This window comes from Mauremys reevesii, linkage group 2 (genome assembly GCF_016161935.1).
Source record: "Mauremys reevesii isolate NIE-2019 linkage group 2, ASM1616193v1, whole genome shotgun sequence".
NCBI classification, from domain to species: domain Eukaryota; kingdom Metazoa; phylum Chordata; order Testudines; family Geoemydidae; genus Mauremys; species Mauremys reevesii.
The window spans coordinates 77,421,417-77,433,926 of NC_052624.1; the positions used below are offsets into that span (position 1 = coordinate 77,421,417).

The window sequence follows — 12,510 nt, forward strand, 5'->3', positions numbered from 1 at the left end:
AGGTCCACCTTTGTGCACTGTAATCCCTAGAGCACCTGATTAACATTCTGGTACAGGCATCTACGGTAGATTAATTGCCAAGCCCAATGAAGCACAGCTCTACTAATTGAAGGCAGAGCTGATGTGTTCTAGTGATATGTAGTCAGGCATAGTATGAAACCAACAGATGCCACCAATTTAAATTCAGCACATGAACTTCTGTACCTGCTGGATTGGAATAATTTCCAGCGGAATTCCTGTTGCTAAGCCAGACATGGTTATCCTGACTAATTATCAACTGCTTCCACAATAAAGCTCTCTTTTCATGTGTCCAGAATGGCAGGGGGGTGGCAGGAGAGAAGAGCACATGCATTAATGACAACGAAGGAATTAAGGCTTAACAAAAGCCGATCAGGAAAAAAAAAAGAAAAAAAAATCAGTGGCAAAAAATGTGGGCACATTTCATCAGCATTATAGCCAACTCCCTGTTGGTGAAGACATGAGTGTGAATAATTCATGTATTAAACTCTATGGACTCCCCCAGAAAGAATCTTAGCAGTGATAAATAGTTGTATTTCCCTGACTGGCTTTGCTGCTATTGCTTTACATTGGTTGCCCCAGAAGGTCTCCTGGGGGGTGGGGTGGGGGGGAGGGGCTGCTTAGACACCCATCACAGTGTGGTGATGGATGGCCTATGGAGGAAACTTGGGCTAAGCCCAGAAAGAACCTGAGAGTTTTATAGTCAGTTTTTCTTAATAGCAAAGAGCTTTATATTGCCCCATGCTGCCATTTTAAACCACTTTCCAGTTACAGTGAACTTGTTTGCAAGTAGCTGGCAAATTAACTCTGACATCAGTATATAATAGGAGGAGAAACCTGGCCACTGTGTATTGTGCAAACCTCAGCCTGGGGTTATTATTATTATTATTATAGTAGTGCCTAGAGGCCCACATGGAATTGAAGGCTTGTGCTTCAAGGCAAAGGCACAAACACAGCGAGGGACAGTCCCTGCCTTGAAGAGCTTACAAGTTAAATAGGAAAGATGGGAACAGAGAACAAAGGGAAAACTGAGGCACAGAGCAGTGAAGTGACTTGCCCAAGGTCATGCAAGAGGTCAGTTGCAGAACCAGGAATATAACCCAGGTCGGTCCCTGGGCTTCCAGTCCAGTACCCCACACACCAGACCACACTGTCTCCCTGGCTAGGAAGCAACATAGGCCAGGAGTGGGAGGAGGGAAGGACCAAATTCTGCTCTCAAGCAAACTGGTCTAAGTTTGGAATAACTATTGGCTCCTGTGGAGCTACTCCAGATTCCCACCTATATCACAACAAAGCACCACCTGGAACATAGCCACAAAACTGAACACAATTGGCATTTGCCAGAAAGTGTTACTCCCAGGACAGATCGGTTTCCCCCAAACCTCTTAGAACCTCTCTTGGCCACACTGAAGGGAATTAAACAACAAGGCAACAGAGGGCTTGAGAAACTCTTTCCAGAAAGGGGCTTTTAACTGCAGCTGTCCACTCTCTAGGCTCACTTTTCTCCAATTTGGGAAACTGTATCCTGCTGTCACTGTTGATGTTTTGTTCCAAGTTTCGTCCATACACCGCAATGAGTTGACAGATGAGTTGGAGAAGTCTTTCCAGCAGCAGTGTCATCATGCAGTAGAGCCTGTGTTGCACTGCATGAATGGCCGCAATCAGTTCTGTATCCTTGTGTACTGCAGAGCACCACAACGGCTGTTTGCAACAGCCTGGGTGCTGGTTTGGGAGTGGATCAGGATGTACGCAGTAGAGAAATGTCTACATAGAAATGGCCAAAACTGATCACAGGGAGAACAGTTTGGGAGTGAATGGGGGTAAAAAGGATTTTATTCCCTCCTCAAACTAGCTATAGTTCCCCTGCGAAAGGCCCTTTATTCTGATTTTGCACCGAGTATGAGGAGTTGGCCATAAGCCACTGTCTATGCTAGTGAAATCTGGTATGCCAATCGCTTTTTGATCTCCCTGGCTAGCTCATACCACACCACATGACCATGCACCTAAATGCTCTCAATGGGGCACATGCAACAGCGCCACCATCTATAGCCAGCATGTGGTCGTCAGTGCAGACAGGAAGTGAGGGTGTAATAGTCCGAATGGCATTGTTAGGCCTTCCACCACTACCTCACAGTGCACAGCCCAGATAAGCTATCGGCTCTTATCTGCCCTCTTCTAACAAGGGATTACATTTGCAGAAGCCACTTACCTGTACAAATTGCTCTACCCTCACCAGAGAAGAGAACTCATTTGTATGCTGGTTTGCCAGCACCTGCTTCTTCTGCTGCACTGTCTGGTGATCAGCTCCTTTAGCAGCGAACGCGTCTCCAGGGAAGCTTTCCCATTAGCATTCTGCCTGCTGGTAAGAGGCAGATGTGGGGCACTGACGACCATTTGGGGTAATAAGGAAATCCACTCACAACTGAACTGTGGACACATCAATGAAGCATTACATTTTAAGAGAAACAGATGAGTTGTAGCACAAGAGTTTGAATTAAATGAACAATGTACTAACATATGATGCTTCACCCTCTGGTCTAGCTGAGACAAGAGATACATAAAGGAGGCTGCCACTTTTACCACCCCCATCCTCCTCTCACCTCCATTATTCTGAGGCTGGACAGTGGGTCTCAGGGCTGCTCCAATTTGTACTGATCCCAAAAAGACAGTTATGCCATCCAAAGATTACCAGAAGGTACAACACTCCAGTCATGTCCTTTCTCCGGCTCCACACACGACACTGGAAGCAGCATAGTGTCAGCTACCTCAGCTCTAAGCTGCTAGAGGAACCTTCAGCTGGCAAGTTAAGCCGGCTTTACATCCTCTTTGTAGTGCAGGATCCAAAGGGGCCATATCGGGAGCCAGAAGCTTGCAGGATATGTCTGAATTCCTACGTCTAGGGCTACAGCCACCTCGAGGACGACTGTGTCTCCTGTATTTGTGGGGGTTCCATAGTATGTAATAGAACATGGAGACAACAACTCTGTCCAGTCTACAGCATTATTCTATCAATACTAAAGTCACCTGGAATCGTGACAGAAACTGTGCTTCAAAAGATTTATTACATATATTTGTACATATTTTACACTAATGGAATGTTAAACATAACCTAAATCAATAAAAAAATATTTAATTCATGATTACGTACTGACAGACCATCAAAAAAATGTACCTTAACACAAGTCATCTTCCAATCATACTGCTCAATTACAAAATTTACAAACATGTTTTACATTGCAAATTATATTCTTACTTATGCTCAGGGTAATGAAGGAAGACTTCTTGTCCATTATCATTACAAATAATTGTAGCATTCATAAACTACTACAGAGTTCCATCTAGCACTGTGTGGACACTTAATTTTGTGGAAACAGGTACATGAACCAGTGGCTACACTTCACTTTCTACCATGAGATTGCTGCTTAATGGTAAGAAGAGAGTAGGTGAGTTTCTCAGGCAAGTGGAAAGGTTCCAGGCTGAATCACCATTTGTTAAAATAGGTTGAATTTTTTAAATTAAGACAGTCATTAAAACATCCCATCAATAACTGATGCACTCCTCAAGTGCAGCAGTTTGGCAAAGTCAGTTAGAAGAGTGTTATCCGCCATACAATGATCAGCTTTATTTTGACATGTATTTTAACAGAACCCCTTATACACAAGGCCATACCCGGATGTTCCCATTAATTATCATAACCCTTGGGAGCTTGTGACCACCTATATTTACCATTCAAGTACTTTCCAATATAACAAAGTAGGGGTTTAAAAAAAGTAAAATAAAAGGAGAGCTTCTGAGGAAAACAAGAACAGGATTCAGCAACCGCCTATTTACTGGTGGGCGGGCGGATTTACTTGCATTTGAAACTCTGCCAGAGTCAACTCAATCTCATCATTGAAAACCTTTGTCAAAGCAGACCCCAGGGCAAAAGTCTCATACAAACATGTTAATTAGAAGCTGACACAAGGAGATGAGCAAGTAGCAAACGGGTAGGCAGCAGGCACACTAGCTACTGGACACTGGCAACTCGTTAGGGAAAGGATCATCGATGCCAGAGCCAGAAAAGGCATACTAGCCAATCAAGTCCAACCTCCTGAAAACGCAAATATGCTATAGTTATTTATCGGAACAAATCTCATTAAGTTAGTTTACAATTTATCCAATCGGTGACTCTGACATACCCATTAGGAAGGTAAGATAGCCTGTAGTCTATAGAAAACTGTACAGTGGCCTGAGAAATTTCTGGAACAAGGATTTCAAAACCTCAGTTTCAATTTCAGAAGCACAACCACAAAACAGACAAATGCACAACTAAAGCACAGTCAGGGTCCTCCATTCCAACAGGGAAAAACATCTTGAATGTGTCATGACAAAGCTGATTTTAGAAGCGTGCAATGCACTTCTGTGTTCAACGTGTGCAATACAGCACAGCGCAAATTCTATATTTCATAAAGAAAACATAGCCACTGTTTTGATCAGAATCTCCTGCTCAAAACCATTTCAGATGGTAAGAGCTTAACTGGTACAAGCTGCACCCGCTGACAAAAGCACTTGAGAAGTGGTTGACACTAGAGTTCTGACAAACGTTCCTCTGCCAATGAGATGGTGTAATGTATTTCTAATCAACATCAATGGGAGATTTGTCCAAAGAAGGAGGGTAGAATAAATTCCTAAAAATCGTATAGCATGTTGGGGTAAGAAGAGAAAGAAAAAGCTTTGAAGCTTATATATAAAGTTTGAGGGAGAGAAGCATGAACAGCAAAATTTTGCACTGGTCAAATCAGAGCTGAGATAACCCATTGGCACAGATAAATTGGGAATCTTCATGTTAGCACTTCTGTATTCTGTCAGGAAACTCCCTCTCTACCACAGAATTAGCAAATACAAACAGTTATACTGAATCTAAGTGAAATCATTCTATTCCATGTGATAAAGCAGCTCAGATTTCACAAACTTGGAAAGGAACTGAAAGCAACTGCATTTTAAAAAAATATTGTTTGTCCCTGTTTCCTTAGAGATATCAAGATTATTAAGTTTTAACTTCTTTTTTTCCTGGAAGATTGAAGAGGGAACATCTTAAGCCCTCAAATAAAAGAACAAGAGAGTGCTCAATCTTCCCACAAGAAAGCTTTTCTCCCAAGTTTTTGTCAGGAGAAGTTGGATGATATAACCAAAACACAGTTGCAAAAGTTCTGACTCAAAATTCCTTTTCCCACAATTGCTCAGGTTTTAGTCTTTTCTGAGGTCATAATCTTACTAGCTCTCCAGTCCTTTAGCAAAAACGGAACTCGAAATGAGATACTTGTAACCTTTCAGGGGAGTTTGTTTTGGTTTTTTTTTTTTTTTAAATCATAAAACACCCTTTACATCATTAAAAAAAAGCAAAAAAAGATCACAAAGAATTCACTCCCACCATTGTGGGTTATCTTCAAATGCCCCATTTAGAAATACTGCAGTACACTTCCCCTTGCACAGTAGAATTGGGAGATGCTCTAGTTTAATCTATTTAAACTCATTTTCCCCCAAAATAAAATAGCCTACTTCAAATTTGGCTTCACCATCTTTCCTTTTACATTCCACTCAAATCAATGTCTAGAGTACATGCACAGGGAAAACTAGCTCATTATTTAAAACAGAAGTGATAACCGATGCATTAAAGATACAAAAGACAGGATAATCACAGCCCTATAACTATTAGCAGCATGGCTCTCTTGATACCATAAAGGATGATCATATAAAACCCAAATCATAACCACTCCCGATCACCTTTAAACAAAACTTTTACTTGAGACATTTGCTATATAATGAGGTTTTGAAAAACCTCACATAATTTATGTCTACTCTTCTCTTTTCAGTAAGCAGCATGTATATGGCAAACCTGAGTATGGGAATTAGTTCACTCTTACATACTTGGGCAAGATATAGGTCAGATGAAAGAAAAACTGAAGCAATATAAATTGGCAATCTATATATTTACAGGCAGAAAATGTGGCACATCTAAATTTTATCATAACCCATTGGCTTCTAATGTGTGCAAGTGTGGTCTTCCTCTACTCAAGGAGGGAACACGTTTCCCCCTATTGAAGCACAGTGGTCCAAGATCTTGGTGAGGTGATATTTTTTTAAATGAGGGTAGGCTTAATTATGTAGTTTTGTGTACACAATTTTTTTTCATAATAGTTTGAGATGAAAGCTTACATACATGAACTTCCACAAGGAATTCTGAATACAAGCTTTTGTTTAATCTTTCCATATCGTTCCAAGCTTTGTCCACATTAAGGATCTAACCCTTCTTTCTTTGGCTCAGTCAAAACTTCCATTCACCTCAGAAGGAGTTTTGGATGAACCAGGAATCTAGGATTAGGGCCCAGGACTGAAGTCATCCTAACAACCCCAAATAGTCCAAAAAAATCCACTCTCTCCAATGGCCAGGGGGGCAAACCTACAAGCAACCACCATATATAAAAGTGACAGCTGCTGGCATGTTTCAACTACAGCATGGACACTGGCCTTAAACTTTTGACAGTGATGATAAATGCTGGGGATTTTGTTCTTTCAACTATTTACTTATGCATTTAAACCTAGAAGATTCAGGTTTTGGAAAAATCAGCAGATGAATTGAAAGAGTGAACTACTGAAATCACGCAAATTGTAAACAGATTCATGTTTAAATACTGATCTACTTAATCCCTAAACCAAAGACTACCTACAACCTTGAAGCACAGGACACCAAAATACCCCAAACTTTCATTGTAAATTACATAGGAATTTCTGCTCCAGCTGTTGAGCCCATAGTTTGTTGTGGATGGAGAATGATGAGCACTAAAGTGTATTGTGCATTGACATTGTATGGCATGAAGTCAATATAAATGTAAAAAAATTACTTTCAGAAGATAAGTGATTCAAAATACCAGGAAAGTAAGCTTTTAGGCAACAACATCCCTAGTAAAAATATTACAGCTGCTGCAATTTTTTCTTCTTAATACAAGGCAGCAAAACAATTCCCTGCAACAGAACCTATACTGTAAACTACTGTCAACCATTGGTCAGGAGAGCTTGTTTGATGTAACTACACAGTTTAAAACACGCCAGAGTCTGATCCTGCTCCCACTGAAATCAAAGAGTATGACTGGGACCTATAACAACAGATTCAATTGAGAGTGATTATGCAAGGAAAAAAAGCCCCATGGAAACTGTACTGTCAGTTGTCAGCATTAACCAGTTTTGATTGTGTCAGATTTGCAGCATAACAAAAAGGCATTTCACAGCATAAAGTTTAAGGAAAAAGGTTCTCTAGACTAAAGTCATTTGACAAGCAAAATGGGGGATTCTTATAGCAACAGGGTTTTGGAGCGGAGCCCGGAGCTGGAGCAGCTCCGGAGCAGTAGAGCTGCAGGTTTTTGCCTGGAGCTGGAGTGGAGCCGGAGCACAGCTCCAAAGCCCTGTATAGCAATGCACTAATTCTTCTGGGTGGCAGCAGGTGCTCCTGTACTTGCCCTTTTTAATATGAAAGAGCAGCAACCGAGGAGAAAAATATAGACTTAAGAATACAATGCCAGCCAAATTAAGCACACAAGACAATACTTAGACAATTAAGAAAAAGGTGTTGTGCAATTTATTTTTGCTATTGAAACTTGACTAAAAATTGCAGTCACTAATAGTCAGAATCTATCCCTGTAATGTGAAAATTCAGAAGCTGCTACATATCCGTTCTTGAAATAAAATGTTTTCCTTCTAAGCTGTGATATCTGTTCCATTTATTTTTAATTGTGATGTTTTATGGGAACTAATATTTATCCACAGTTTGTTTGTTGTTTCCCCCTATGGATAAATGCAGGTGCATGTTAAAAATACTGTCAAACGCTAATGTCCACATAAACAGATAAGTGATGTTAGGTGCAAATTACTATGGCTCTGCTATCAAGAAAATTTCAATTAAAAAAATTTACGTATAAAAGTGTTTCAAAAGTTAATGTAAATCCCACCCCCGTGTAATATCATTTCTCTAATGCCTAGGAAACTTCACTGTGACCATTTTCACAGTTATTGCCCTAAACCTAAAGAGGCAGCCTGGAGATGAAAGTAGTACAATAAAATAATTACCTGAAACATTTAAAAAAAATACCCGTTAAACAAATTACCTTAACTGGCAGCACTTAAAATTGGTAAATTCTCCCATTAAAAAAAATTGCATAGCTGCAAGATTATGCTTTGCTGCATTTTTTAACGACAAGCTGTAAAACAGAGAAATTTTAGTACACTTAAATAGCAATACAGCATCCAGATTTCAACAATTCTATAGCTTGATCAATATAAATTAGTCAGCTGCCTTGGTTTTATTCTTTGGACAGCATTCTGACAAAGGTTTAGTTAAAAAAAAACTTTGAAATACAGTTTTCCTATGCAGAAGTAGTTTTCATTTCCTGTTCTTGAAGAAGGTGAAGAATGTACTGAGGACAGGGTGTGAATTCAGTGACTAAGGTCACACTGCTAGACTGCTTGCCATTTACTCTTCTTCAGCCTAAGAGAAGATTAAAATGCTTCCACTCAAAAATATGGTGATCCTCATGAAAATGTTTCAGATAGTGTTGATTTAGAATGCATCAATTTCCATTTGGGGTAAGAAGAGAGACAACCATAACCTGTTTCTGCAGAGAACTTAAAAGTTAGACTGAAATTAGTAACTTTGGCCTTTCAAATACAAATCATCAATAACATCTGTGGTGAGAAGATTGTTACACAGGATGTGCAGCATTTTCAAAATCCCTGCGTGTCCTTTATATGCATGTTTGGTATGCTGACTCTACTGGCAAGCAATTGGACTCGCAGTTTTGTTCCACACGTTTGTCTATCTTTGCCTTTTCCAGACACACGGGAACACAAGTCTGAAGCCAAGTATGTTCTCAAATTTGTGTTCAAAGACAGAATCTCAAATCTCCTGCATTTTCTGATCCATGTAAGAAGCTGTGAGAAAACCAATAAAGATGACAAATATTACTTTCCCAGCTAGTTCAGTAAATTATACACAGTAAGGCATTACTTGCTCAAACAAAAAAATCCAAGGAAAATCTACTTTTCCCTACTTCATATTTCCTAGGGTATCACTCCTATCTTCTACAATTTAAACATATTTGACTTAGAATCCTGAGTGAAACATCCTTAAGTATTTTCAAAGATAAACCTCATCGCAAACAGAATCTTGTGCTTCTCCTGTGGGTCAATACACCAGGGATAACACATGATGCTCTATGTACATGTCCAAGTGAAAAATTAGTCCTAGTCTTGCGCTATGGGAAAAACCGTTGTCCCTGCAGTAATGTGTTCTTTGGCAAGTGTGACAGTGCATAACTCTCGCTAATATGACTGCAGTGTGAGCTACAACACATACTTGTGAAATAAAAAAAAAAGCAGAACACTGAAACAGTGCTTCAAAAAACCACTACAGTGTTTGAGGCAAAGAGTTCATATTCCCTAATTGCCATAGTGTTTAATATTAACTCTAATGTGTTTTGTAATGGTTGGAGCTGGTAGTTTAGTGTAAGCGAGTTACCTGAAAGAATAAAAATGCCCCTTTAGTCCTTTGACTAACTGGTTTCCAATCTAAACCATTAATGCACAATACTAAAGCAGAAAAGCTTTGTATCTGTGTGAATGGGGGTGGGGTGGGCTGGGTTGTAACATTTTACATGCATGGAAGAAAAAACAATGAATGATCAAATCTGTGTAAAAAGCAGGATCTCACTGAAAACTATGTAATATCCCAAATGAAAAAGTAGATTTCAGTCCAGAAAGAAACGGTCATTCACTTAAACTATCAAAAATTCTGGGGATTTGGTATATTAAGTAGGCTTAGGTTACACAACAAAATAATCTTACAAGGCTAATTAAAATTTCAATGGCACTGCTGCTTGTCACTTTGCAGTAATTAAACTGCAATTTATCATTCCAGACTACCGGATGTGAGGGTGTAGAAACCATTTATGAATTCTAATAATTTAAACAGATAGTAAATATACTGGAACTACAATGAATTTATCGATTATTTTAGGTCAAATTTAGATCTGAGTGAATATTTATGTACTTATTTATATAAGTCTTATTACTGACAAGATCAATTAAATATGTAAAAAGAAGTTACCTACAAAAGAGGAATCTTGTCATCTCAATCTGAAGGATGTTCAGGACAAGATCTATTTACTTCAAACCACTCATCTATGCAGCTGTTGGAACATAAGAGAATAAATGGAAGGTAAGTATATTGATTACAATTACCAACAATTATTGTGTGTACTAATAATTTTATCGTAGTTAAAATAAAGTGACTAGAAACATTTGAGAGTGGGGGAGGGAGAGAGAGAAAATGTGTTTTAAAACCTAAGATACTTCAACTAGAATGCATGGCACAGTATTTTTCAACATTCACTAATCATTTTTAACATCCCAAAAACCCAATAAAGCATACCATGCATTAAACATTAGAGAACTCAAGGTGTACGTTGTTGTAACTGTTTATTTCAGAAGTTTTAACAAATTTACAAATTACTTTTTGTACTTTTCATTTCTTAAAATGTTAATTGTTCCTTTAAAAATCCCTTATAAAAATTACCCAACCAATGTTGGCATATGGCATTTTATCTGGGAATAATATAGCATGAAGAATACTTGCCCTTTATGATAGATGCATAGACAAGGCAGTCGTGCTATAGTATCCCCTTGCTGCAGCTCTTCCAAGCATATTGCACACTCCCCAGCATCTTTACTCAGCACATCCTCTGTAGAAACAGGGCAGTCTTAAATGGTTAAAAAACTCAACACTTATGGCAAAACTTTCATAGCATTAACACAATTATACAACAAAAAATTTTAAAGGTTCCCTTTCAGTACAAGATGTGAAATTAAGCATGTTTATAATGTCTGAGGATGTAAGAGGTCTGTTATCAGGAGTCTTAAGAGATCAAATTAAACTACGGCTGTGATCTAGTCTCTGACTAAACACAGTTGTACAACAAAGGGAAGTACTGTAGGACTAAATAACAAACACACCACCATACTGAAGTTTGCAAATAAAATTGGTTTTATGGCAGTGCTGCTACAGTTAAGGCTCAGTTGCTCTTAAAATTGACAGAGACAAAGAACCCACCACCACTATCACCCTAGTTCTGAGTTCAGAGCATCTGCACGCTATACAGCATAGAAGCTGTAACTCAGTACCAGTAACAAACTCTGAAGTTGGATTCTCAGGACCTTAATGGCTCCAGTTCATTTTATGGGGAAAGGGGTTTTCCCTCATTGCCGCCTCCTCCTCCTCCTGCCCAAGTGCACGTATTCTGCTTTAAATACACACTTGAGCTAGAGGCTAAGGCTGAGCCTGGACAAGTGGCTTCTCTGAAAAGAACGTTGCAGACTGACACCTTCTACATCCTCCCCCCCAGATTCTCTAAGTATCCAGTCCCTCCTCTCGCTTCCTTCCATTCGTTCCTTCACTGTAAGCCTGACCCCTTCCCCAACAGCTCTCCTGTGAGCACCTGGTTCTGCTGTTGCCTCTCAACTATCAGCCCGTTTCCCCTCCCCACTTGCTTCCCTCCCATTCCTATCATCCAGCCCTTCAAGAGGAACCAAAGTTCTCCATTACTGCAAACTGGTGTATGGTCTGGCTCACAGACCCTAAATTCTGCAAGGTCCCCTGATTTTGTGGAATCAATACTATGTCCTGTAGTTAATGGGAAGATTAGGCAGCTGCCAGAAATGCACAGAAGCCATTTTTAAAATGGATGTTTTCATGAAAAATATTAGAGTGATATAGTAAAAGCTGTATTTTCTGGATACTTTTCTTAGCAGCAGTGCATGATGCAGAATTCAGCATCCGTACAACACAAATCAAGAAGCCTGACTACCTGAATTTAGGTCCATTGTACTGTAGACATAGCCTAAGGTGGATTTACACAGTGCAAGGACCATAACCAAAAGGCACATTCAGGGTGCCACAGCAAAAAGCTGCAATCCATGGCAGAGCTGAATGATGCACTCCTAAAAAGAGTAGTGTGTGTGCTGAATGCCCCTTTTGACTAACTCTTTAGGGTACTGGTTTTCAAAGTGCAAGGCACAAGGATATCACTGGGCATGCAGGACCAGGCAACAGCAGGGAGAGGGTACAGGGGGCAGCCCTTCCCCAGCAGTAGCCTGCTGCTCTCCCTACTCCTCCCAAACAGCTGGGGATTCAGACTCTGCATGCTTGCCCCAGCCCAACAATTCGTTCAGCCAGAGCAGTGTGTATTTTAAACCCTTCAGAGCCTGCAGAAACAAGATACTCTGTGCTGGGGGGAGAGGGGAAAGGGAGGAGGAAGAGATGAGGAGTCGCAGTCTGCACCATGCTGCCATGAACTCCTCCAGGGATGGAGCCAGCTAGCATACTGCTAGCACCCCTGGCATAAGCCACCTGCTTCTCTGCCTGATGGTATGCATACTTCCACCTTTTCATGTTCTCTGTATGTATAA

The 12,510-nt window shown here is 40.0% G+C and overlaps 1 protein-coding gene across 1 annotated transcript in view; it reads right to left on the reverse strand.

The window, feature by feature from the left end:
• Nucleotides 1-3,061: 3,061 nt before the first annotated feature.
• The window catches only part of ZNRF2 (zinc and ring finger 2), an 87,962-nt gene continuing 78,513 nt past the window's right edge, over nucleotides 3,062-12,510 (reverse strand). Inside the window, 3 exon segments of the mRNA XM_039526254.1 lie at nucleotides 3,062-8,979; nucleotides 10,154-10,235; nucleotides 10,682-10,787. Coding sequence (XP_039382188.1) covers nucleotides 10,178-10,235; nucleotides 10,682-10,787 — 164 coding nt within the window. The 3' untranslated portion in view covers nucleotides 3,062-8,979; nucleotides 10,154-10,177.